Genomic DNA, 25,782 nt, shown 5'->3' with positions numbered 1-25,782 from the left:
TCCATTGCCCTGTTTCTTAACTATATGAAATCTATAGAGAGACAAGTTACTCACAAACAATTCTTAGACTTAAAAGGTGGAATGGCTCATGCTATCTCTTCTAGCTCTGGATTTCTTGCCAGAGCAAAGGGATGAATTAGATGGCCCTTATATGACCCTTTCCCACTATGGTTCTCTCATTCTATGACTCAGCTCAGCATTCTTGTAAGGAATATGCTATCAATGCCACTTCAACTATCCCTCCCTACCAAATATTCCAGGACTTCTGCCTCCTCTGGTCCAGTTGTTGCATGGGACTGATTTGCTTGTACTAAAATTCAGGTAGGGGCAGGAAGTTGAGAGGGGGAGGGATAGAGTACTATTCAGAGTCCTCTGCAGTATAACAAAGGGAAACACAGTGGGAGTCCAGCCACTTTGTAAACAGAATCTGAGACGGTCACAGGGAAGGTAAAAAAAAAAATTAACAATTTAAAATTCAGAATTAAAAACAGTTAAAATAATTCGCAATCATGGGAATAGGATGGGTCTTCAAAACATACATCCTCAGTATTTGCTGGAGGTTTTATAGCGAAGGTGCCAGATGGACCTCTGTAGGGAGGGAATTCCACAACGTGGGGCTGCCACAGAAAATTCAGGCCATGACACCTGAATTTCTGAGAGTGGAGGAACTACCAAGAGGGTCTGCTTTGCTGACCTAGCACATGAGAGGGTCTATAGAGAAATACAGTGGTACCTTGGGTTAAGAACTTAATTCGTTCCGGATGTCCGTTCTTAACCTGAAACTTTTCTTAACCTGAGGTACCACTTTAGCTAATGGGGCCTCCTGCTGCTGTTGCGCTGCCACCGCACAGTTTCTGTTCTCATCCTGAAGCAAAGTTCTTAACCTGAGATACTATTTCTGGGTTAGTGGAGTCTGTAACCTGAAGCGTCTGTAACCTGAAGCGTCTGTAACCCAAGGTACCACTGTAGGTGGTCTCTCAGATATTTCGAGTGTAAGTCATTTAGGGCTTTAAAAACTAGTGTGAGCCCCTTGAATCGGGCCCACAAATGAATGCAGTCCCTTGAATCGAGCCCCTTGAATTGGGCATACAAAGTCAATGCAGTTGTTTCAGAACAGCGGTTCGAAAGGCAACCTGGCCATTGCATTTTGAACTGGTTGAAGTTCCTCAGTAATCTTCAAGGAGAGCCCCACATAAAGCATATTGAAATAATCCTGTATGGAAGTTCTCAAAGCACAGAGTACCATGGCCAAGTCATTTCTGTCCCTGATGGCCCCAAGTCTCCTTTGGTGTTGCAGGCATCATGGGATGACAGAGGGGCACCCTCCCAAACAACCTGTCAAATTTGGCCTGCAGTGCTGAGCCTGTGAAGGTTCTATGGAAGCTAAAAGGTTTCCCACCCTGGTTTAAGTCAGTGTTAAAGGTGAAAATATTTTAATCTGCTAGTTAGAGGAAAATAAACTTTTCACCTTCATTGAAGAGGGTTGATGAACTGATGCCACTTTATCCTTTCTCAAAAACATGACTGATGTAGCATATCTTGACAACTCCCATAATGTCACTGCATTCAGTTGAGCACAAAGTACTTGACATCTTTCTAGTCAACCTCATTATACAAGTATCATTGTTTCATGACTTTGTTCCACCACCCCGGAAGTCATTATCTCAAACGATCTTGTGTCATGATTTATTGCCCTTCTTATTGCCTTGTTTATATTACCAGCTTTAACGTGTCTGGATTCTCCAAACAGTGCAGTTTAGTGACAGGTCACGGGAACATCAGTTGGTGCATGGCCGGGCTATGCCTCCTGCGTATTCTGAGGCACTCAAATAGCCTATTTAAACCAAGGGGGTTGACCATAGCTCTGTTGGAAGTGCAACAGCAGAGATCATTCTGTGTGCAACTTAAGGGTTAACTTTCCTTAGCGTCAAGGTCAATTAGCTAAAAGGGGGCGGGTGGAGGTGTTGAGTGAATTTTGACTGAAGGCAGTGAAGGCACTTTCAGGGCCACACCCCTCCTCTAAGAGTATCACCTCTGTCTTAGTTCAAAGGAAACCGCCTCATGGGTCAGGAATGGGAATTTTAATTTTAATGATCTTATGAGGAAGTTACACGAGAAAGGAGATTCCAACTAAAGCTGTTCAAAAATGGAATGGTCTCCCTCAGGAGGTGGTGGACTCTCCTTCCTTGGAGGTTTTTAAGCAGAGGTCAGATGGTCATCTGTCATGGATGCTTTAGCTGAGATTCCTGCATTGTAGGGGGTTGGGCTAGATGACCCTTTGGGTCCCTTCCAACTCTACAATTCTATGAATCTGTGGTGTTGATTGTGATCTCCTGGGTGTGATTCAAAGCGCTGGATTTGATCTTTAAACATGTAACTCATTTGTGGGCCTGAGGGCACTTCCAGGTGCTTACTCCTTTTGGATGTGATTCAGTCACTTACAGGGAAATTCAGGTTGCACAATGCAAGTCGATTTGGAACTCTTGCACAACAAACCTGCTTTCCAAAAAACAAAACCTGGGCCTTTTGCAATAAGGAAAGGGGACAGAAAATTCTCACACATATACAGGTCCCTTCAGAATTGGTACCTAAGGCAGCTGCCTCATGGGCGGAGCCGATCAAGTAAAACAATAGAAGTAAAACCCGATCAAGTAAAACAATAGAAATACTTAACTAACTAACTAACTAACTAACTAACCAAACACATCCGTTCTGCTCCCCCCCAAGTCCTGCCCCTCCCAACAAAAATCCTGACTATGCCGATGCTCTGCCTCATGGGACAGCAGGCCCTGGCCCTGCCTGCTGGCTGTGCTGGCTGGTACTGATGGAGTCCCAAGAATATCAGGAGGACCACAGGTTCTCCTGACCTGACTGAGGTTCCCTGGGATTTAAGACAGACAGAGGTCTCTGCCAGCTCTATCTGAAGATGCCAAGGATTGAACATGGGACCATAAAAATGCAAAACAGATGTTCTGCCTCTGAACGATGCCTCTTCAAGTTTGTTCCCAATTATTTACGTATCAGTGGTCACTGTGCACCTGGACTTTTGCATCCCTGGTGATGAGCAGCTATGGATGACATGGAAAACATTATTGGTCTTCAGGCACTGTATATCCAAGTGGTCCTAGGAAGCATCAAACTACAGCAAAGGTAAAGATTAGGTCACATCTGGAAAAGCTACTGAGTGATAGGGTTGACACCCTTGTGGTCTTGGCAGGAGTTTCTGTGCCTTTAATTCCGGGCACTTTCAGATTACCTGTTTATTGAGCATTCATCTTGATTTATTTGGAGCTAGATTAGATGCTGGCTAGTTAATGAACATTCACTGGGATTTGTTTGCAGGGAGGATAGCTGATGTTGCATCAAAGCCAGTGGTAGCTCACATTTTCTACTGTGTTTTCCTGTCACTTTTCTTATCACAAAAAGTTTGAGCCTTTTCGGAAGCAGGTCTGTTGCATCAGACTTCTCAATCAACGATCAAGCTGGAAGTTCCCTTAAATCCCAGGTTCTTCGAGGCAAAGAGCTGTCTTTTGTTATGCTAACCTGTTAAGCACCATGTCCACAGATCTGAACAGGAACAGTAGCACATTATGTTTATTGGTAGTAACTAAAAATGGCAAGGGAGTTAACTTTGATGATTCATTGAAATTCTCTTCGGGTTCAAAAGGTGGGCCATGGTTTGGAGAGGAAAACAATTGGGAGAAAGGCCCATTTGACACAGTGAGCCTAAGGGTAATTGTTGCTATTTTGAGGTGGGATACAACTGCATATTGGCAAAATTAGGTGTGTGGTTATAGCGGATTGTGAGCCCTTGTGCCGCAAACCAGCTTCCCCAAAAGATCAGACTTTTGTGTGTACGTGCAATAATGCTTATTCAAATGAGCCACCATAGCCACTAGAGGGCTGTGAAAATTTGTGCCCTGGGCTTTTCAGACAGCCCAGGCATTATTTCAGACATTATTTATGGCACTGTTTCTCAAACTTTCCTCGTAAGGCTGTAGTTCAGTGGTAGAGCACATGCTTGCATCCAGAAGTCCCAGGTTCAATTCCTGTAATTAAGAAGATTACATGCTCCCTGCTGGAAGAGCATCCCATTCTCACAGACCAATTAGATAATAGAATAATAATAATAATAATAATAATAATAATAATAATAATAATAGAATAGTAGACAGCATCTTAAAAAGCAGAGACATCACCTTGCCAACAAAGGTCCGTCTAGTTAAAGCTATGATTTTCCCAGTAGTCATGTAAGGAAGTGAGAGCTGGACCCTAAAGAAGGCTGATCGCCAAAGAATTGATGCTTTTGAATTATGGTGCTGGAGGAGACTCTTGAGAGTCCCATGGACTGCAAGAAGATCAAACCTATCCATTCTGAAAGAAATCAGCCCTGAGTGCTCACTGGAAGGACAGATCCTGAAGCTGAGGCTCCAATACTTTGGTCACCTCATGAGAAGAGAAGACTCCCTGGAAAAGACCCTGATGTTGGGAAAGATACAAGGAGAAGGGGACGACAGAGGATGAGATGGTTGGACAGTGTTCTCGAAGCTACCAGCATGAGCTTGACCAAACTGTGGGAGGCAGTGGAAGACAGGAGTGCCTGGCGTGCTCTGGTCCATGGGGTCATGAAGAGTCAGACACGACTAAACAAAAGAGCTGGAAGGGACCCTGAGGATTATCTATTCTAGTCCAAACCCCTGCAATGCAGGAATATGCAGCTCCATGAGGCGGACTGAGGCAGCTGCCTCGGGCGGCAGAACACCAAGAGCAGGGGCCCTGTCCCTCCCCACCTCCTTGGCCACTGGTGGAGGAGTGGTGGCAGCAGCAGCAGCGTCTTCAAGGTCTCACAAGATCTCGCCAAAATCTCGCAAGCTCTCACTGAAATCTCACAGGATCTTGTGCATGCCGTGAGATGTTGCAAAAGCCCTGCAAGATCTCACCAGAACCCACCATCGCTGCTGTGTGACCCAGAGAAGGGAGCCTTTAGTGACAGCAGGAGGGCACCTTCCCATTTGACCTCAAGTAGCGGAACAGGATGCTTCCCAATTGTGATTCCCAGTAGCTGGCATTCTGGAGAAGGAACATAACCTTCGGGGGTAGTAGCCATTGATAGCTTTATCCTTCATGAATTTGTCCAATCCTCTTTTAAAGCCCTACTGCTGCTTTAATGGGAAGGATTTTTTTTTTTACTTTTTTCAGGGGAAATGTGCTTTTGGGATTGGTGTAGGGAAGATCTAGGAATTCTTTTGTGGATTGGATTTTAATCTGATAATTGTAGGTCTTTAAAAGGTTACCTCCGCTATCTTGTGCTTGGGGAACTAGATGTGTTGTACATATACAAACCCTACCAAATTCTGACCACTGCTCCTGTTAGGTGGTAAGGAGGGATTTATGAGGCAGGGCCAAATTTCCTGCAGCTAGAACAGGATTCCTAACCAACAGAGAATAAATGAGGCAGGCAGCCAAGCAAATAAATAAGTAAAACTAGTTATGTGACACACTTTGAGTCTGTTTAAATTAGGTATTATTATTTTTTACGTATTTACAAGTACATGAGCACTTAGGCACCGATATGCTTTGCAGTGAAAATATGGTCATCAAATTAATCAAGGACATTGAACAATCAAGTCCGAACTAACAGACAAACATTTCAATTACTTGGGGTCATATAAAACAGCAGATATCAACATGAATTTCCTGCAAGCAATGACAAGGAAGAAAATCTCAAGTTTCCCATTTGCGAAATGGCTCGAGGGCTGCAAATTAACTTTGCATGCTAATCATTTAATGAACAGCGAGCAACCTGGGAAGACGATTGTAAGTGCTGGTCCCATAAATCACGTCTCGTTCCATTTTGTTTGAAGAAGCCAAAAAATGCTTGATGTGCATCTGTGCAGATACTGTATACACAGTGGACCAAGCCCAAAATCACAAGCACTCTAAATTCCATCAGCTTCAAATCTGAATCAATATTTAGTGACACGGGCCTGTTACTGATGGTCACAGAAAACGACTTCCCAGAGATTATATGCAGGATTAAGTCAAAGAAATTCCCAAGCGTGGCCTTTATCCTTCTGCACCATCCTGTGTCAGATACAAGCAAATCTTTGCTGTTATCATACTAACTTTCCAGCCTTGTTTGGCCAAAAAGATTAAATGGAAAAGCAGTGTAAATGACGCACAGTATTAATGCAGTATTAATATCAGCCTATCAACTGTTCCGCAGTCGTAAAAATTAATATTTAATCTTTGGCTGTATTCTAACAGTGATCTGAAATAACCTTTAACGAATTAAAGCTATAATCCATCCTATAAGCACTTATATAAGGATAAATCTCATTCAACAGCATTTGAAGTACACATGTATAGGATTGCATTGCTTGCTTTCAATGGTTTATGACAGTAGGGGGATAACCTGCCAGAAGTTGCAGAACTACAACACCCATCATTCCTAGCTATTGGCCTTGTTTGCTGGGGCTGATGGACATTGTAGTTCAGCAGCATCTGGAGGGCCAAAGCTTCCCTACATCTGCTATACAGGGCAAGCCTATAGATGTCTGCTCAGAAGTAAGTCCCATTGACTTCAATGGGACTTTCTCCTAGGGAAGGGGGTATAGGATTGCAGCCTTACCTGGAAGTAAGCCCCACTGAACACCAGGAGGCTTTCTCTGGAGTAAGCATACCTATGCAAATGAATTTTTGTTGTTTTTGATTAAAATGCAATAGGATCCAATGTAACTGGGAAGGCTCCGTGAGGGAGCCTTCCCAGACCCGCTGAAAGAGGCGGTTATTAAACCGCTTCTTAAAAAACCATCTTTAGATGCGGCCACGATGGCCAACTATCGCCCAGTCTCAAATCTTCCATTCTTGGGCAAGGTGATTGAGCGAGTGGTTGCTGAACAACTCCAGGCACGCCTGGAAGAAGCGGACCATTTGGATCCCTTCCAATCGGGATTCAGGCCTCATCACGGGACTGAAACTGCCTTGGTCGCGCTGGTTGATGATCTCCGGCGGGCTAGGGACAAAGGTGAGAGCTGTTTCCTAGTTCTGCTGGATCTCTCAGCGGCGTTTGATACCATCGACCATAACATCCTTCTGGACCGTCTTGAGGGGCTGGGAGCTGGGGGCACTGTCATACAGTGGTTCCGCTCCTTCCTCCTGGGCCGTGTTCAGAAAGTGGTGGTGGGGGATGAGTGTTCAGACCCCTGGGCTCTCACTTGTGGGGTGCCTCAGGGTTCTGTCCTCTCCCCCATGCTTTTCAACATCTCTCCGCTGGGAGAGATCATCAGGGGGTTTGGGCTGGGTGTTCATCAGTATGCGGGTGATACCCAGCTCTACCTCTCTTTCAAATCAGAACCAGTGAAGGCGGTGACGGTCCTGTGTGAGTGTCTGGAGGCGGTTGGAGGATGGATGGCGGCAAACAGATTGAGATTGAATCCTGACAAGACAGAAGTACTGTTTCTGGGGGACAGGAGGCGGGCAGGTGTGGGGGATTCCCTGGTCCTGAATGGGGTAACCGTGCCCCTGAAGGACCAGGTGCGCAGCCTGGGAGTCATTTTGGACTCACAGCTGTCCATGGAGGCACAGGTTAAATCCGTGTCCAGGGCAGCTGTGTACCAGCTCCATCTGGTACGTAGGCTGAGACCCTATCTGCCCGCGGACTGCCTCGCCAGAGTGGTGCATGCTCTGGTTATCTCCCGCTTGGACTACTGCAATGCGCTCTACGTGGGGCTACCTTTGAAGGTGACCCGGAAACTACAACTAATCCAGAATGCAGCAGCCAGACTGGTGACTGGGAACGGCCGCCGAGACCATATAACACCGGTCTTGAAAGACCTACATTGGCTCCCAGTACGTTTCCGAGCACAATTCAAAGTGTTGGTGCTGACCTTTAAAGCCCTAAACGGCCTCGGTCCAGTATACCTGAAGGAGCGTCTCCACCTCCATCGTTCTACCCGGACACTGAGGTCCAGCACCGAGGGCCTTCTGGCGGTTCCCTCACTACGAGAAGCCAAGTTACAGGGAACCAGGCAGAGGGCCTTCTCGGTAGTGGCGCCCTCCCTGTGGAACGCCCTCCCACCAGATGTCAAAGAGAACAACAACTACCAGACTTTTAGAAGACATCTGAAGGCAGCCCTGTTTAGGGAAGCTTTTAATGTTTGATGTATCATTGTATTTTAATATTCTTTTGGAAGCCGCCCAGAGTGGCTAGGGAAACCCAGCCAGATGGGCGGGGTATAAATAATAAATTATTATTATTATTATTATTTTAATGGTCAACACTGGGGCCTCCCCCTGCATTTCCTTGGGTTTGTGCCTGCTGACATTCTGCTTCAAAAAGAGTTGCATATTAAGTATACAAGTGGGAAGATTTTGCTACGATGGAGGCTACAATTGTATGCATACTTAATCTAGGAAAGGAACGCAGTAGGATTTGGTCCTGCATAAGCATACATAGCAGTGGGATGCAAGTCCCATGGAAAACAATTGAATGGGATTTGCATAGGGGTGCTGTGGAAATTTAATCAGAGGTAAATCTCTTTCAAGATGGGTGTGAGCCAACGTAACACAAGTGTGCATTGGCTAGGGCAGTGTGGCTTCTCCTCACAGCAGGACTGTGTGATTTGCATGCAAAAGGTCCCATGGTCTGTCCCCTCCTTCTCCTGGTAGGGCTGTGACACACACACCTGAAACCCTGGAAAGCCACTGCCAGTCAATAGGCCCAATACTGAGTTAGATGGACTAAAGGTCAGATGCAGTAGAAGGCAGCTTCCTCTGCTGCCCAGTGTAGCTGCCCCTTCCACAAAATCTGCCCTCGATTGGAATCTCTGGAGCAGATTTGGGGGTCACGTGGGAGTTCTAGGGAGATGGTCCCTGCTATCTCCAGTTGCAGCAGGGACCAGAAGTCCTGTTGTGCAAACAGAAAGCGGGCAGACATTGGATACTGCCCAAGGATGTTTGCTTCCACATGTAAGCTTGGAACTCAATGGGACTTATTTCTGAGCAGACAAGCAAATCCTTAGCGGGAGGTAGCAGTAGCATTGTTGGCTTGGACAAGACCCTAACCTTAGACTCCCTCAGCCCATTTCTGCTGCACCTGGAGAAAAGCTTCCTGTTGGTCAACTAGCCACACCCATGAAGAGCAAAAGCTTTGCTACAGCTGTAACGAGTTTCCTGCAGAAAGCCTATTTATTCTGAGGCCATGATAGGCTGGTGAAGGCTAGTCTTAGGCTCCCCAGTCTTTCCTCGCTAGACCTTAGGACGGCAACATGTTGGAGAAACCAGGTTTGGTAGGTTGGTTAGACTTCCCACTGAAGAGCAAGAAGGTTGCCACAGTTGGTTGTGGGTTGTTTCTGGGGGTGCATGGAGGGTAGTTGCCACTGCCCCTTTGGGCTGAGGTTAAAGGCACACCTCGTGAGGGGTTGCCTGTGAGCGGGCTTGCTCCTAGTGAGAGACTGGAATGGATAGGGTGAGATATTATTTCCCCTAAGTACCAAGAGCAAGGTGGAAAGCTGGGGAGCTGCTGTGTGATGAAAGCATGACTGCAGCTCCGGAGTGGGATTGGTGGGTGTTCCAGCACCTCTTTTTCTAGAAAAATAGCACTAGATGTAAAGAGTACTGCAAGGGTTTGGAAAACCTAGCTATTCAAGTGTCAGTGGAGCATGTTGCTATAACAGCTTAAAATCCACATTTCCAGTTACTTTTGTAGTTTGTAAACTGGTATGCAAAGGGGAGGCACAAACCACTGAAAACCAAGCACTTATCTGGCATAGTTCTCACTGAAGATAGATAAGCCATTTCTAGGCTGTAATGCAAAATTGTGTGAGTGTCCGCATGCGAGAGATATTTTTAAGGAGACAGAAAGCCTGCAACTCATGTGCCACGTGCATCTGACCAGGCTGCAATGAAGACAACAGCTATCCCATTACTTCAGAACATGCATGTATTTCAGAGGAGCTGGGTGGCCATGCTTTTCTAAAATAATGTGGCATGTGAATATAGGTTAAAGCTGAACTCATGGGCCAAATTTATTTGACAGTAAGCTCTACTGAAGCAGACAGGCGTTAATTTCACATATAGGCACTTGCAGCGGAGGCATAAGTCTGGATCACCACATCAACAGAGCAAGGGCACCACCTCCAGGCCATTGGAGAATTAAGCTATTTAAATTCCATCCAACGTTTTGGATTAACGAAAGAGATCAAAAGTGGCTTCATACATTCATCACAAGGTGTGAAAAAGACAAAAAGGCATACAAGACTATTTACACTTCTGCTTTTAATAACATGTTGCTTCATCCAAAGAGTATGTATGCATCCTGACATCTGAAGTCCACAGATCTCCCTGCCTGGGAAATTTATGACCTTCCTTCAGACGTAAGAACTCATGTACAACCATATTTAATGTATAAAACCTCTCATGAGAAATGAGTCTTTAAACAAAAGGCTACCTGTAAATCCTTTTCCTCCAGTCAAATTTTGATATCTACTCCGTTCTGTGGGGATGTCCTGGAACACATTACATACTTGGCTCTCTTTTTAACATTTTTCATTAAACAATGTAACATTTCAGAAAACTTTGCAGGGGGAGTAATTCAGCTAATTAGAAGGAACAGATATTGTGCTAGGTGCAACATTATGCTTGTAAAAATCCAACTATTATACACACCTAAATTTAGAGACTCAAAGTGAGGGTTTTTTCTTCTTCTGATGCAGCAGAATCACTTCCTTAAATCTTATATCCAGTGTTGTGCTATTTGTTAAAATCACATCGTAATCATTAAAAAAAAAATCTAGCTAACCACGCCATGAATATTTATATTTAAAACTGGCCTAGCAATGCAACACTAGCAAGGCAAATGCATAAGAATGCAAACTCTAAGGAAAAGAGTTATTCGCACACAACCACACAATTATTTACATTTATTTACATAGAGTTTAAAAGACTATTTTAACACCTTTTCTAAAAACATCCTACGCAGCTTTTCATCATACACGCCACAAGAAACATCAGCTTAAATGACACTACTGAAAACATCACAGTTCTGTACACGATACACACAAATATTCAGCGCATTCCGAGAAGCTGGCGGCTTTTGAGCTGGTAGTGTTTCTCCAGCTCACAAAGGGCTTGAGCCCGCAGGTTGGCAGCGTAGAGACGCTTCTTCAGATTACAACCTTTTTCTTTCGAGAGGGGGAAATTCTCCAGGCTGTCCTCAGACTGAGCATTTTCTTTGCTTTCGTCACCAAACTGAACCTTCTTTTTTCTCGTAGGAAAGACTGGCAGCGCTTCGTCATCTTTAAAAAAACAGAAAGATGCTTTTCAAATACTTAACTCTCGCTCACTGAATATTAGTTTATTCTTTACTCTGGGGGTGGATAACCTCTGGCTCTCTGATGTTGTTGGGACTCCCGACTCCCGCCGTTCCGTAATGGCCATTCCATGGAGTTGGAGTCTGACAATGTCTGGTGAGCCAGAGATCAGCCACCCCTAGTTCACTTCCTTCCATTTTGAGTTTTCAGGAAAGGTTGCAAGTGTTCATACCCCTCTACAAGGCAAAATTTTGATTACACTGAAGGTTCACAGTTGCCACACTCCTTGTAAGATAAAAAAATTCATCAATATCACTGCCTTGGGGGGGGGGAGTGTGTGTACCATGCTAGTTACATGGGCAAAGGTGTTCAGTAGTAGTAATAATACTAATAATAATTATTACTATTTATACCCTGCACATCTGGCTGGGTTCAGTACTCTTATAGGACTTATCTGGGAGAATGTGCCTTCTAGACTGTGTACACATTATTGTGAAGGGAAGGATTATCATATAGAGATCTTCTGTGTGTGAAAGAAAGACAGAAATAAATCTCGTTTGCCTTAGGAAACTCAAAATAGGGTCTGGGGGGAGAGCCAACGGATGAAAAGCCTTGTTTCTTACTTTTAATTCACCTCTGAAGGACAATATTGGTCAATGCGCTTTTATTTTATAAAACTGAAGCAATTTGAAAGTATGAACCAGTTTAAAACCATGTCAAGTGGGTGCAGCATAAACATGCTTAGTTGAAGAAGCTAAATTTCATGTGTGGCAATTGTTTATACACAGGAAATTGGCAAGTGAGCACTTTTCATCATGCATATATTCTCCTTACACCCACAGTATATAACACTGCTCCTTTACTGAGTTTTAGTGTTATGTGTTTTTATTATTTTACACTGCACAGGAAGCTACATGTTCCATACAAAAGGGTGGTTTCACTGAATGATTTTATTACATGCTTATGCTCTTCGTAGTAACTCAGGCCACATCCACCAATACATTTAAAGCAGTATCAGACCACTTTAACAGTCATGACTTCCCCCAAAGAATTCTGGGAACTGTAGTTTGCTAAGGGTGCTGAGTTGTTAGGTGATCCCTATTCCTCTACCAGAATTCCAATTCTCAAAGTGGTTGACCAATCAATTGTTCCTCCCACAGGACTCTGAAAATTGTAGCTATGGAAGGGGAGCGGGGGGGGGGTGTCTCCTAACACCTCTTAGCATCCTTAACAAGCTACAGCTTCTAAGATTGCTTGGAGGAAGCCATGACTTTTAAAGTGGCATCATAGCGTTTTAAATGTATGGTGCAGACATGGTCTCAGACTGAATACCCCCATGGTCACAGCCAGCTTGGGAGACAGTTTATGCCAAGAGAAATTGGCCCACAATTACTTAGCAAATTTTGTAGCTGAGGAAGGATTTGAATGCAGGTCTCCCTGTTCTAAGAGCCAGAAGTCTAGCAACATCTGGAGGTTCCCCATCCTTGATCTAAGAGCAATGATTAATCATGGTATAAGTATCCCAAGCTCAGTCTTCAATTTGGAAACAGATTTCTTCTCCATTGGTCAAGGGAAGTGTCAGATGTCAGCAATGATGGGCAGCTGCCAATGCCCATGTCTAAGGAGAGCACCCCACTGCCAATGCGTGGAAGCCTCAGGCCCACCTTCAGCTGTCATCTTCTATTAATGATGCAACAAGGAGAGCCAACATCCACTGACTTCATCCTCTTCTTCTGGGAAACTGAGGGAGAGGTCAGTAATTTGGCAGTTTTGAAGGAGTGTCTAGACCCTGGAAGTAGCACTGACGCTGCTTATCAACTGATGGACATAACCTAAGATTCTACTGGAAGCAGCAGCAATAATATTTTTATTTGTTCAAGTCATGAGAGAACTGAGGAAAATTGGGCAACTAAAAGAACACAGCTAAAAATGAAAAACGGCCCAACTTTCCTTGAGTTAGGTAAAAGCAGTCTTCTCCAATCTATTGCCCTCCAGATGTTTTGAACAACTTATCAGTTGCCAGCAGCATAGTCAGAGATGATGAAGTTATAGTCCAACACTCCTAGTGAACAGCAGGTAGGAGAAGGTCCCAACTCTGAAGATACTGAATGCTACTTGCTCTCATGTCTGTTCCAGAACTTGGGAATGCACTGCCAATCTGTGGCTACACCATTGTATTTGTCTTTATCCCCAGCCAACCAAACCCCAAGTGCATGCCATTGTATTGTTTTCTCTGACCTACCTTGGACAATGTACCATTTACATTGATAGTGTGGGGATATATATATAACAAGCCCACAAAATGTTCAGCTTCAAAACCCATTCACCCGTGGTACGTTAGCCCACTTCAACTGCAGCATATATCTAAAACCTGAAAGTAATCCCTGCACTATATGTCATGGAACCATATCTCGATTTTGGGTACATATTCTACACAATAGCTAAAGATCAATAATATAGCTGTCTTTACTATGCCTCTTTTTCTGAGGAGTCACTGGGCCTCCTTTGCACATCACAGTAAACCATAGTTAATGGTTTGTCATGAGCATGCTGCTCCGTGGCACTTTGCTCCTTGATGCTAGAAAACAGGAGAAACAGATCGTGTTCTTTAGCTTAGCATTATGCTAAGACAGATGTTGTCTGCTTAGCTCCAAGAAACACAGGATTAGTAAGCCAAACTTAACTACAGATCTTGACTTCCTAGGAGTGAAACAAACTATGATGCCTGACTTGAACCTAACACTAATTGTGGAATTGTGGAAGCGCAAGTGGAGAGCAGCTTGCTCATAGCAAACCATTAACTGTGGTTTACTGTGATTCACAAGCTGGACCAATATCACAAAGAATTGCCTGAATGTAGAAGTAGATATTCAAAGAGGCAGACTTGTGTGTTGAACTGTAAACAAATAAAAAGGCTGCTTGTGTTTTGCTAGTCTGTGGCAGCCATTTGCCAGAAACCATGGGCGGGGTGGGGGTAAGATTCTTTCCTTGTTTGCCTTTGCAAGGTTTCAGAGAGCTTTGTTGTCATTTTAGGGTCAGAATTCCATGGTTGGCAACGCTTTAGAATTCCCTCCCCCCAAGAATCTATGGCAATCATTGACCAATTACATAAACAGACACCTAACAAATGATTTCCTGAATACACATTGTGTTTAGATAGTGGGACTGGTGTGTATACAGCTTTGCTTACCATGAATGGTGGTAATTTAGCCAAGCAATTTCTCACATCAAAAGTATATTAAAAAGGTGACTAGTGGGCATGCAGAATTAGATATTTTGTAAGGGGGATTCTTGTGTTAAAAGAGCCCACCAGTCAGGATTCCTTTACAATAGTTTTGAATAGACTTTAATACCTCATTGTAAGGCACTGTAAATTACCTTTTTGATGCAGCTTAACTGCAATGCTTTCAGATTTCTTTGGCCACAGGAGATGTGAAGGCCCAGAAAACACTGGGCAAATTCAGCAAGCCCACCTTTCAAGGACTTTCAATACCCCCAACCAAAAATTACATATTGTAATGATAAGTAAAACCATACATAACATAGAATACAGCCTGCATATGGAATAATAAAAGGCTTATATGCAAGAGCTGTATTATTACAGGACAGCATCCAGCTAGGTAATATTCTGAATGTACTCCCTGAAATCAATGAACTTTGGTTACTTAAAGTCCATTAGTTTCAAAGGGGTATCACCCAGATAATGCAATTGTTAAATTATTACTCAAGTCAAGTGGGTTTGCCCAGTGAAGCAGGTCCCTTAGAACACAGAGCTGGAGTGAAATATATATATATATTTTTGCAGAAGCTTCATTTTGATTGGAAGACTACAAAGTTCACTTCCTGAAGATGCTTTGATATCACACCATTCCTTTTTGATAAGTCATATAAATAAGAATTCTATCATCATTTAAGTTTGTGGTGATAAGCGAAGACTTGTCTGTGATTCTGAAGGAAAAGCCATTATCCACAAGGAAAAATGGTATTTTAAAGAGGCTACATTATTTGCTGGATTTCTTTACTAGGACTATTGCTCAAACAGCAACATACTAGAATTTGGGTTTTGCGTTGACTAGACACCCCTTGGCAGTTACTCTGGTAGGCTTCTGGAAGTCCACACCTAGCTGCATGGGGTTTTAGGCTTCTGTTTATTATTTATGAGGCCACTCATGCTGCCTGACAAACAGCTTTTGAAATAAAGAGGTGGGGTCCCAAAGAAAAGTCAAGTTTAAAGAAAAAAATCAAGCTGCATCAGTTCATGGTATCCCAGGCTATATTCCTAGAAAACAGCATAGAACCTAGAAGTGCAGTGTTTTAAAGCAAGATATATGAAAATTGACTAGACTACAGTCAAAGAAAAGCTACCCGTATTTTGGCTGCTTTTGAATGAGGCTTAAATCCCCATCTAGTTTGGATATGTACAGCCCATTCTAAATGGCCCCCAAGAACAAAAACCTACTAACTAGTAAGTCACCATCATATAAACCCCAAGTTAGCCTAAATTAGCCTCTTTGCACAGCCATTTACAAAATGGTAAGTTAAAATATATTTTATTTCAGGATTAACTTTATAGAGTTCAAGTAAGCCAAAATTGGCTCCAAATTGTAAACATGTAAGACGACAGAGGTATAATGCACACACATAGATCTGGCACTAGAAAGTGACAGCTGAATTGTAGAAAATATTCATTGAAGTCATGATGCCTCCCATCTTGGGTAGCAGTGGTATCTAAACTAGGCTTAGCAGTTAAGTAGCAGAGGCAAAGGGAAGCAGAGAGGTTTAGGCTGTCCAACTCTTCATTTGTCTGAGTGGCAAAGATGTCAAACACCTCTGCCCCTGACCAAACCTTCAAGAAATTCACAGTATACAGCATTTCAGAAGCCTCCTCTTAAAGTCATGGTTTACCATACAGATGAGGAGCATCAACAGCTTGAAGTATCCAGCATTTACTACCAGCAAAGGGAAGTACCACCCAGTGGGCCTCAATCTGGCCCCTTCATACACATATTAAGCCCACCCTAAGCTGCTGCCAGTATTAAAACATACTGGAGCCGCCAGGAAAGCTGACTTAATATCCACCATAGAAGCAGCATTACTAGAGAGGTCACTAGTACTAAGGCTGGTAGCATCTGGGGATTCCTGGTTTAGCAGTCCGTTAAGAGCTTCCAACATCTTCTCCTACCTGGGCATGTCGCTGGCTGCAATAGCTTCTGGTCCTTGAATAAGTTGTAATTCTTCACCATGTTCTCAGCCCTGTTTAGAAAGGAGCTGGTTAATAAAAGAAAAGCCTTTTTCAAAACAAGACACTTTTAGACATTTTAAAACCAACCTAGCCAGTTTTTCTTCTGCCAGTCTCTCCCGAACACACAGTTCCCGCTCTCTCTCTGGAACAAAAGACAAGCCATGTTATCCAATTGCAAACAGTGTGCACCTATGACAGCTTTTTATTCTGACCAGTAAATGGCCCATGGGGAAAGCAGCATGCAACCTGCATAGTATGTGAAGTCCCTCTGCTTCTATGAACAGAGTCCTTGGCTTATTATAAAAGGATAAACAAGATCCATAAGGGAAAACACACGCAAGTACAGTAGTGTCACTGCATCCATGTTTAGACACCATGATTGCACCATGAAACTATTAGTTGAATATATCATCTATTCAGGTGCATACCAAGTTACATATGACTTGACCCTCATTCTTTCCAATTGTGCTGCCACATCATGCATGCAAGAAATGTGGGGGGTTGCAGGTGGTGCTGTGGTCTAAACCACCGAGCCTCTTGGGCTTGCCAATTACAAGGTTAGCAGTTCGAATTTGCAAGGCGGGGTGAGCTCCCGCTGCTCTGTCACAGCTCCTGCCAACGTAGTAGTTCGAAAGCATACCAGTGCAAGTAAATAGGTACTGCTGCAGTGGGAAGGTAAACAGTGTTTCCGTGCACCCTAGCTTCTGTCGCGGTGTCTTGTTGCACCAGAAGTGGTTTAGCCATGCTGGCCACATGACCCGGAAAGCTATCTGTGGACAAACACTGGCTCTCTTGGCCTGAAAGTGGAGATGAGCGCTGCACCCCAGTCGAATTCGACTGGACTTAACCGTCCAGGGGTCCTTTACCTTGCAAGAACTGTATTAATGTTTCCTTCATGTCACTGAAAGGATGCATCCCACTCCCCATTGAAGGCACTGCTGGAGCAGGAATCCAACCCCCACATCCCATTGCTGCATTAGTTCTTACGTTCTAGCCTGTGTTCTCTTTCTTTTATGGCTCGCTCCCTCTCTTGTAGCTGCTGCTCTTTCAGTTTCAGCTCATTCACTGGAGTTCCTGAAAGTCTTTCTACTTTATCTTGCTCTCCTGATCGTCGCCCTCTTCTCTCCAAGTTTCTTCCTTGCTCCTCCAATACCAGGCTGGCTATCAGAGGGTTCTGCAGAATTTCTTCAACTGAAGGCCGACAGTAATCCTTGAAATCAGGGAGACTTATAGTCACTGTGCAGAAATGTTACATTTAACAAGCCACTGCAAGTTTTTTTCAAGCAGCAGCACATTTGGGGAACAAATTATGTATACATCATTTGTCTGGATTGGGTTTGACTGCAGCCACCTCTGCTGCATCAAAAACTAATATGGAAGGGTCATAAACACTTCCTTCTTTGGGGATATGATAGGCAATAGGCCAAGAATGAGGGCAGAAGCTTCCACCAGCAGCTCGTTGGACACCACCCTTTGTACCCTTGAGAAATCACCCTTACCTTTAGGTGCAGCATCTTTGTGATGAGTTCATTCAGCTGATCTGAATAACGGTATGGGATCCGTCTGAACTTCCCTTCCCTTATCTTTTCTGCCAACTCTTTTTGGTTAAAGGCTGTGAATGGAGGCCTAGAAAGAGTGAACAAACATGCTCTTCCACTTCACCACAGCATCAACTTGAAATGAATTCTTATTTATTTGTTCTTTCTAGAATGTTTTGGTGCCCATGTTTTGATTTAGTTGCTTCTTCTCAAGAGCATGGCTATACTGTGAAATGAGTTTAAATGCTGCCAAATGCCTGCCTAGAAACTTTTGGCTGGTACTATACTTACGACAATGCACACAACTCGTAGAGAAGACATCCTAAAGACCAGATGTCAGATTTCTCATTGTAGGACATGCGATTTATTTGTTCCTAACGGGGGGAAACAGAATATATTAGTACTAAGTGCTTAATAATTAGTTTGCAAATTAGATGAAATGTGGTCACAAAATTGGTTACCAGTACGCATTCTGGAGTATTACTTTGGAGTTAAGCATTAAAAAACACATAGTAAGTAGCATTCCTTGATGGCAATAACACTTTTAGTGCTAACTCATACTTGCTGCTTACTGTATTTTAGGACTATCAACTTGTCCACCTTTTGACTTGACTGTGTCAATATAACATTGAAAGAGGAAAGTCATATTGGAATTCAAACCTGTCTCCAGCAGTTGGTGTTAAGAGGGTTAAGGTTTGCTTTTCTTAGTGAAATTTACCGTTATTTTCCCCCTTTTCTAGATTCATAAAATTAACAACAATGAATGATACGAAACCAATTAAACAGAGCAGTTTCTAAGCTGCAATTCACTCAAGACTCCCCTTAGGATGCATATATTAGTATGTTAACATTTAAATATTAAGAAAAGATTGAAGGCTCCAAAATCTGTTAAGGAAGCACATGCAATTAAATTTCCATGACTATGAGTTGACATGTTTTAAGCCCCCTGTTGATTTTAAGTAGGTTTTGCATTTTTTGAAATTACCTGCTTTTAACTTTTCTTATGGACAATTCCAGTGTTGTTCTGTTATTTGTAAACTACACAGTTTTTTATGATCAAGCTGTATATAAATATTGTAAAACAATTGTGTCAATATTTACAAGTTTTACCAACCAGTGTAATTTATTTAATTCTTCTCTATTAAATATTTCAGTTGTTATTTCTGTGCTCTGAAAGACATTCTGGAGATATTTTATACAGTATACAGCATGGTAAACTTTGACTTGTGTTTAGTAAACAAAACAAAACATGCTATATTAGATACCAATTAATTTAAGGAACTGCTGCTGAAAGGTAAGTTAGATCTGGCAATCACAAAGTAAAAATGCTCAAAATCTAAAGCAGTTGCTTTCATCTTGGGATACTTACTGGAGACATATAATATGGTGTGCCAACAAATGTTTTTGCAAAACTGGTATCATGGTGAAGTATCCTGGCCAGGCCAAAGTCACCAAGCTTCACATTCTTCTTGCCATCAAGGAAGATATTTGCTGGCTTTAGGTCCCGATGAAGCACAGTGTGGCCACCATCACTCCGCCTGTGACACTCCTTCAAAGCCAAGGTCAGCTGAGTGAGGACGCGAAGGACAAAGTTTTCTTCCACATAATGTCTTTTGAAAGAAGAAACAACTGGTTATTTTGAGTACCTTTAAGCCAAAATCCATTCTCTCTCTCAGCCCATTTTCAAATATTCCATTACTTTAGTAAAGAAACTCAAAACATGGGTCTATGCAGATAGAATAGGGGTGAAGCTAAGTAGCTTGAGTCCCCAGGGGCCAAAACTGCACCCCCATTCAACAGGTGTTCCCCAAGTGCAACAATTTTCCCATACTGTAGAAGTGAATGGTTGCCATTCATTTCTTTGGATAATGTGTTTTGGATATATGTGTTTTGGTCACAAGCATACATGAAAGTAACTGAAAGCTAACTATAATCCCCTGAAAGAATCCCACAAATATTGCCTTGTCTTATTATCTAAATCCCATTTGTCCTTGGTATTATCTCCCTGCTCCCTTGTCCTTTCTGAGACAGCAATTTCCCAATTATGCTAACAGTGAAGAAAAGAACAGGAGACACTCTTGTTTCTCATTGCCATATTACTGAACTTCTGAAGACCTCCAGTACACAGAGCATTTGGAAGAGAGACAGTCTTATCTAAATCTGCATGCATGCCAGACAAGGAATCTCTCCTGCTAGTCATTATCTTATTCAAACTTCCACACAAGTGAGAAAAATCCCCGCCTCTTTCCCCAAGTCCAAGAGGCAGACTCTTGTCTCACTTGCACAGCAGTTTAGAGTAGATCAGAATCTAAAGTTGCTGTTTATCTTCTACAAACCTGCATCCAAGAGAGGCATGGCTGCTGCTCCAGGCCCTCTGACAAAGAATTTGGGAGACAGCTTTTTCTAATATTACTCATCCAAGCATGGATCGGGTAAAACTGCAGGTTTTATTTTTATTTTCCCAATGCCAAACTGTAGCTATCTCAAAGGATATTCTATCTCTGGGCAACTACTTGAAAGCCCCCACAATCATTTCATTATTTGCTAGCAGACTAAACTTTTCACCAGTTTTTTTAAACACAGGAAAATGTAGCGCCAAAACAGAAGGATTCCAGCTCAACAAATAAGACATTTTATTTATTTAATTTTATAAAGCCAAGTGCAAGACATTCCAACTTTTAGGTTATTTTACAGAGGGGCATGGGTTCCTTATGAGCAAACTGTAAATTGTATTTTTTAAGTCTTAAGTCAAAGATTTTGATGCATTTCAAATTTAGTAATATGTTGTGTAGGATTATCACACCAGTATTGTAGTGCTCACTACTGACAAGGGTGATATCCATGGCTAAGGCCTCTCTCACTCTATATTTCTTTAGTTGCCAGGTCATTTATCTAGAACAGCCAATTTAATGTTTTAAAATGCACAGGACATTGTCCTCATTTCCTTGATACTCTCTTGTAGATGTCCTATTCTAAAGGGGGAAAACAAACTGAAGTAATAAAAAATAAATAAAAGAATCCACAGGAATATTCTTCCAGAGGATTACAGGGAATAAAGACAACATTTACTAAGTATGTAATTACTTAGGAAAGCGTGCGTGCATGTCCAAGCAAACTGTCATTTTCCCACAAGCAGGCAGTTTGTGTAGTAAGTAATCTTAGTTCGAATCCCCACAACGGGCTGAGCTCCCGTTGCTCAGTCCCTGCTCCTGCTAACCTAGCAGTTTGAAAGAACGTCAAATTGCAAATAGATAAATAGTACCGCTCCGGCGGGAAGGTAAACAGCGTTTCCGTGCGCTGCTTTGGTTTGCCAGAAGTGGCTTAGTCATGCTGGCCACATGACCCAGAAGCTGTACGCCAGCTCCCTCGGCCAGTAAAGTGAGATGAGCGCCGCAACCCCAGAGTTGTCCACGACTGGACCTAACGGTCAGGGGTCCCTTTACCTTTTTAAAGCAAACTACTTGATTGCCTGTATGGGTTAACATCTTGCCAAGTGGAAAATAAAATTTCATCAGTGTGGTAAAAATTGGCATCTCTGCTCAGCAATAATCTTGCACCTCAATGACAGTTGGCTCAAAAATTAGAACTCAAAATTTCTGGTTGCTGGCTTAAAATACCTGTAACCTCTCATAACTAATTTAATAACCTACAGCACAAGATAATGTCATGATAATCCAGAAGTTTTACATACCTTTCTTTTGTACATTTTGCAATCAGAGTTGCCAGGTCTCCACCTTCACAGTATTCCATCACAATATAAAGTGTTGTATTTGTCCTGTCAATTATACGGTCATAATACCGGACAATATTTGGATGTTTTAATTCACGAAGCAAGTTCACTTCAGAAACAAGCATCTGTTTTTCAGATTCTGTCATAGATCCATAGTCAAGTTCTTTCCAGACCAAGACCTGAAAAAAAGGAGCAAGCCATCTCTAGACAATAAACATACAAAAAAACGTAAACAATACAATGATTTTAAAAGCTCAGTGGACTAGCATCTTACTTTAAACCAATATAAATCTCACCCCCGCACCCAACAGCAGCAAACCTGACCTCATCTCTCCACTGCTTCCACAGCAAGAGAATCACACCTCATTTTATTAGTGCAAGATTCACTTGTGGTGGCTTTGTAATTTGGGATTTTGCTCATGGTAAATCTCCGTACACCAAACATACTAATAAACAAAATCAGCAACTTCCTTCTAAACGCCTAGCCAACCTAATGCACAACTGCAGAATTAAGAGCACAACACAGTACAATGTTCTAATGAGGTTGGGGAATCCTTTCACGTGCCAGAACCAATCTGGCGCTTTTGCTAGCATATAGATATAGTGTCTCAGGTCCCATGCCCAGAAGTCCAGGTAGAAAAAGACTGTTTCTGAAGCAGAGATGCAGCAACCAAGACCTTAGCCCAGTTCCTGAACAAGAATATTAGAAGTCAGAGACCACACTGTTTCCAGCAGAAGGAAAAAGCCAGAAACCCCACATTAGCAACTAACAATCAAGTAAGGAAACTAAAGTAGTGAGCTATAGAGCCACCTGTACGTCAGGAAGCATCCCTAGAAAGCAGCATCTTGTCCCTCTTCACCACACCCACAAATACAAAGACTGGGGCCACACATTTGGCTTTTAGGGGTGGGAGGCATAAAAGAAAAAAAATAGCAGGAACACAGCTTGCATAGAAGGCCTGTGTTGTGGTGCAGTAGTAAAAACAGGAATAGGGGGTAGCTCAGAGAAATGGTTTTTTGCACCAGGGCTGAGCTCTAACATTGAAGTCTGTTTCTGATTCCAAGCTTTGTTTTGCATCAAGCTTTCTTTGGTGGTATCCCTATGCATATGTTTTAAGACAGGGATAGTGAATTTGTGGCCTTCAGCTTTCCTTAGACTCCAATTGCCTTCAGCTCCAGGCTACATGAGCATTGATAAGGCTATCAGTTCATCACAATGGCTGCATGCCACCTTCAGTGCCAGAGACAGCATATCTCTGAATACCAGTCACTGGGGAAAAATAGCAGGAGTGGGCTTGATTACTGGCTTCCCTGAGGCATCCCACTGGCCACTATGAGAGAAGGACGCTGGATGAAACCCCCAGCAGAGAAAGGAGTAGCCGGAGGAACTGCAGAGCAGATAAAACAACTTCCTGCACTGTATTTGCTGCTCCTACTGCTATGTTTGCATAAGAGAGCTGCTGGACCATTCTTGGAAAACGATACCCCTGCTCTAATTTACAGCAGCTGGCCTTGACACTGAAATTCTGGGTGTAAGTAGAGACCAATCTGATGACATATAACTAAGTAAATTAATCATCATCATGTGTTTTTTTCGGGGGGGGGGATGCAGGGCTACGCATACCCCTAAACATTGTGAACCTTTGTACTTTTGTCCATTTACTATATCTATTTTTCCCTATTTGAACTATAAAATGGTGATTTTCTTGAGTCAAAATGAGAGTACCCCTAAACATTTTTTTAGGGAAAAAACACTGATAATAACACTAATAATATAATATGGCCTTTGGCCTTATCCAGTAGGGCTCTTCTCATGGTCAGAGAGAATCATGGGAATTGTAACACAACAACATCTGGGGAAGCACAGCGTTCCCACCCCTGGCCCTGCCCTTCCGCATGGCTTCAGAAGGGCTCCCACAATCCTCCGGGTTTCCCACAATCCTCCGGGGCGCCCCCCCCCCCCCGCTCGCAGCATCTACTCACCTTGCCGTCCGACCTCCGCCGCACCTTCTGGCACCTGCCGTAGGAACCGGCGCCGATAGTGAGAAGCACCTCGTAGTCCTCCGGGCGGCTCGGCATCGCTCCGCGCTCCGCGGCGGCCAAAGGACCCAAACACAGCGGAACACGCAGCCGTCCCCCAGCGCAAAAGACGTTTAAAAGACGCCGCGCCTGGCGCCGATTGGTCTGCCGCTGCCCACGCCCGCCCGCCCTCTTTCCAATTGGCTCGCGCGGCTGCCGAGGTCACGTGCTTCCCAACGGCTGCTCCTCTTTCCCGGTCGCTAGGCAACCGCAGCTGTCGCTGGCGCTCGAGGGCGGCGCGAGAAAACTTGGGGCTGAGGTATTTTGGGCACGCCGCTTGGGCACGCGGCGGAAGCGGATCCCAAGTTGCGCTTTGATCGTGCCCTGCCAGTCAAAAGACGTCATCAGGCAGGCGACGAGACTGTATTTTTACCAAACCGAACAAACCCAAGAGTTGCACATAAATCATTACAGTACTTCTGGTTCCATATCGCAGGCATTCGACTCTTCAGGTGACCTAGTCGCTACCAGGGTCAGGATGGAATATAACTATATATTTATCATACTCCGAGTAGACCCACTGAAATGAATGAGAATGTCTGCTAATTTCAGTGGAGCTACTCTGAGCAGGACCCTGAAGACCCAGGGAACGCGAAACCCTTTTATTTTTAAATGACACCCTTAGCCTCTCATGGAAAGGCAAAATCAAGTGCATGTAGCAGAACATAAGAACTGAGCCAGGGTAAAGTGGACAGTGGGAGTTTATGAATCACTGTATCTTTGTATATTCTGCCACCCCTCTCTCCCTCTCCCTCCACCACCCTCATTTGTCTTTGGGGTGAATATAAACTGCTCTTAAATAATTTTAATGAGCTGTCGTTTATTGTTCCTTCCCATCACGCTTCCTTTCCATTTTTAAATGTTTACGATATTCCTTGCATTAGCCAAAAGAGATATTCCCATTTTCCAGATAGGGAAATGAAGGCTGGGAGAGAGTCTCATGCTCCACCAACTGAGCTATGTGTCACGGATTTGTGATTTGTCCACAGTCGGACACAACAACGTTCATGGGACTGAAAATGGCTTTTAATTCCCAATTTCAGCTCCTAATTTCTTAAGGAATTCATAAGAAATTAGGAGCTAAAGTTTTGTATTTAAGCAGACCTGGCTTAGATGCAAAGCTTAGAACTGCAGAAAGAAGAGGGACGATGCACTGGGAAACAAACCAAGAATTTGGCAGTTTGCAGCTAAGTGGTTACATCTCTGAAGACTCTTTGCACTTTTTGGTATCATTGCAATCATCAGAGGATGGGATTTTAGCCACTTAACCTTGGTTTGCTGCTAATATAGTATGGTAGGTTTTCAATCATTGCAAGTCGATATCCCAAAAGTAACTCGTGGTATATATCCTGCAAAGGGGGCACAATAATGTTCTATTGGGAAATATTTGGGAGTGGTCTGTAAGGTGGTTCGGTCATACTGACTTCAGTCAAGCAGATTTACTGTATTTACTCGAGTCTAATGCGCCATCAAATCTAATGTGCATCTCAGCTTTCAGAACTTTGAAACAAACAAAAAAAATTATTTGCTGGCCATCGAATCTAATGCACACCTTAATTTTCACAACATAATTTGGCCAGAAAAAGTGAGCATTAGATGTGAGTAAATACGGTAAATGCAATCACTTTGGGACTTAATTAATTGTGAATTGAGGTGAAAATCTGAAAAACTGATCTCTTGAAAAATAATGTTAATGAAACCTTTTCTGGTTTAATATTGGATGCTGTGCTACAACATTTCCATTAGATGGCACTTGGCCATCACTTCTGATATTGAGGGAAAGCAGCAAAATTGGCACTTGCAGGATTTACAGATTTATTGTGGCATGAATTTTTGTGAACTCGTTTTGTTAGATGTACTGTGTGCCTTTACACATGTGTG

General features: G+C 43.2%; 1 protein-coding gene across 1 annotated transcript; it reads right to left on the bottom strand.

The window, feature by feature from the left end:
• Positions 1-10,263: 10,263 nt before the first annotated feature.
• NEK2 (NIMA related kinase 2) lies at positions 10,264-24,026 on the bottom strand. The gene is made up of 9 exons (XM_081000581.1): positions 23,806-24,026; positions 21,784-22,001; positions 19,462-19,702; positions 18,384-18,466; positions 18,054-18,180; positions 17,542-17,764; positions 16,642-16,696; positions 16,495-16,565; positions 10,264-11,297 (listed from the first exon to the last, which is right to left on the bottom strand). The coding sequence occupies exons 1-9, from the start codon at positions 23,899-23,901 to the stop codon at positions 11,068-11,070; spliced, it is 1,344 nt and encodes a 447-aa protein (XP_080856707.1). The 5' UTR covers positions 23,902-24,026; the 3' UTR covers positions 10,264-11,067.
• Positions 24,027-25,782: the final 1,756 nt, after the last annotated feature.

This window comes from Podarcis pityusensis, assembly GCF_964106645.2.
Source record: "Podarcis pityusensis genome assembly, chromosome: 3".
NCBI classification, from domain to species: domain Eukaryota; kingdom Metazoa; phylum Chordata; class Lepidosauria; order Squamata; family Lacertidae; genus Podarcis; species Podarcis pityusensis.
The sequence above is the reverse complement of the archived record's forward strand: the minus strand, read 5'-3'. Positions and strand labels throughout refer to the sequence as shown.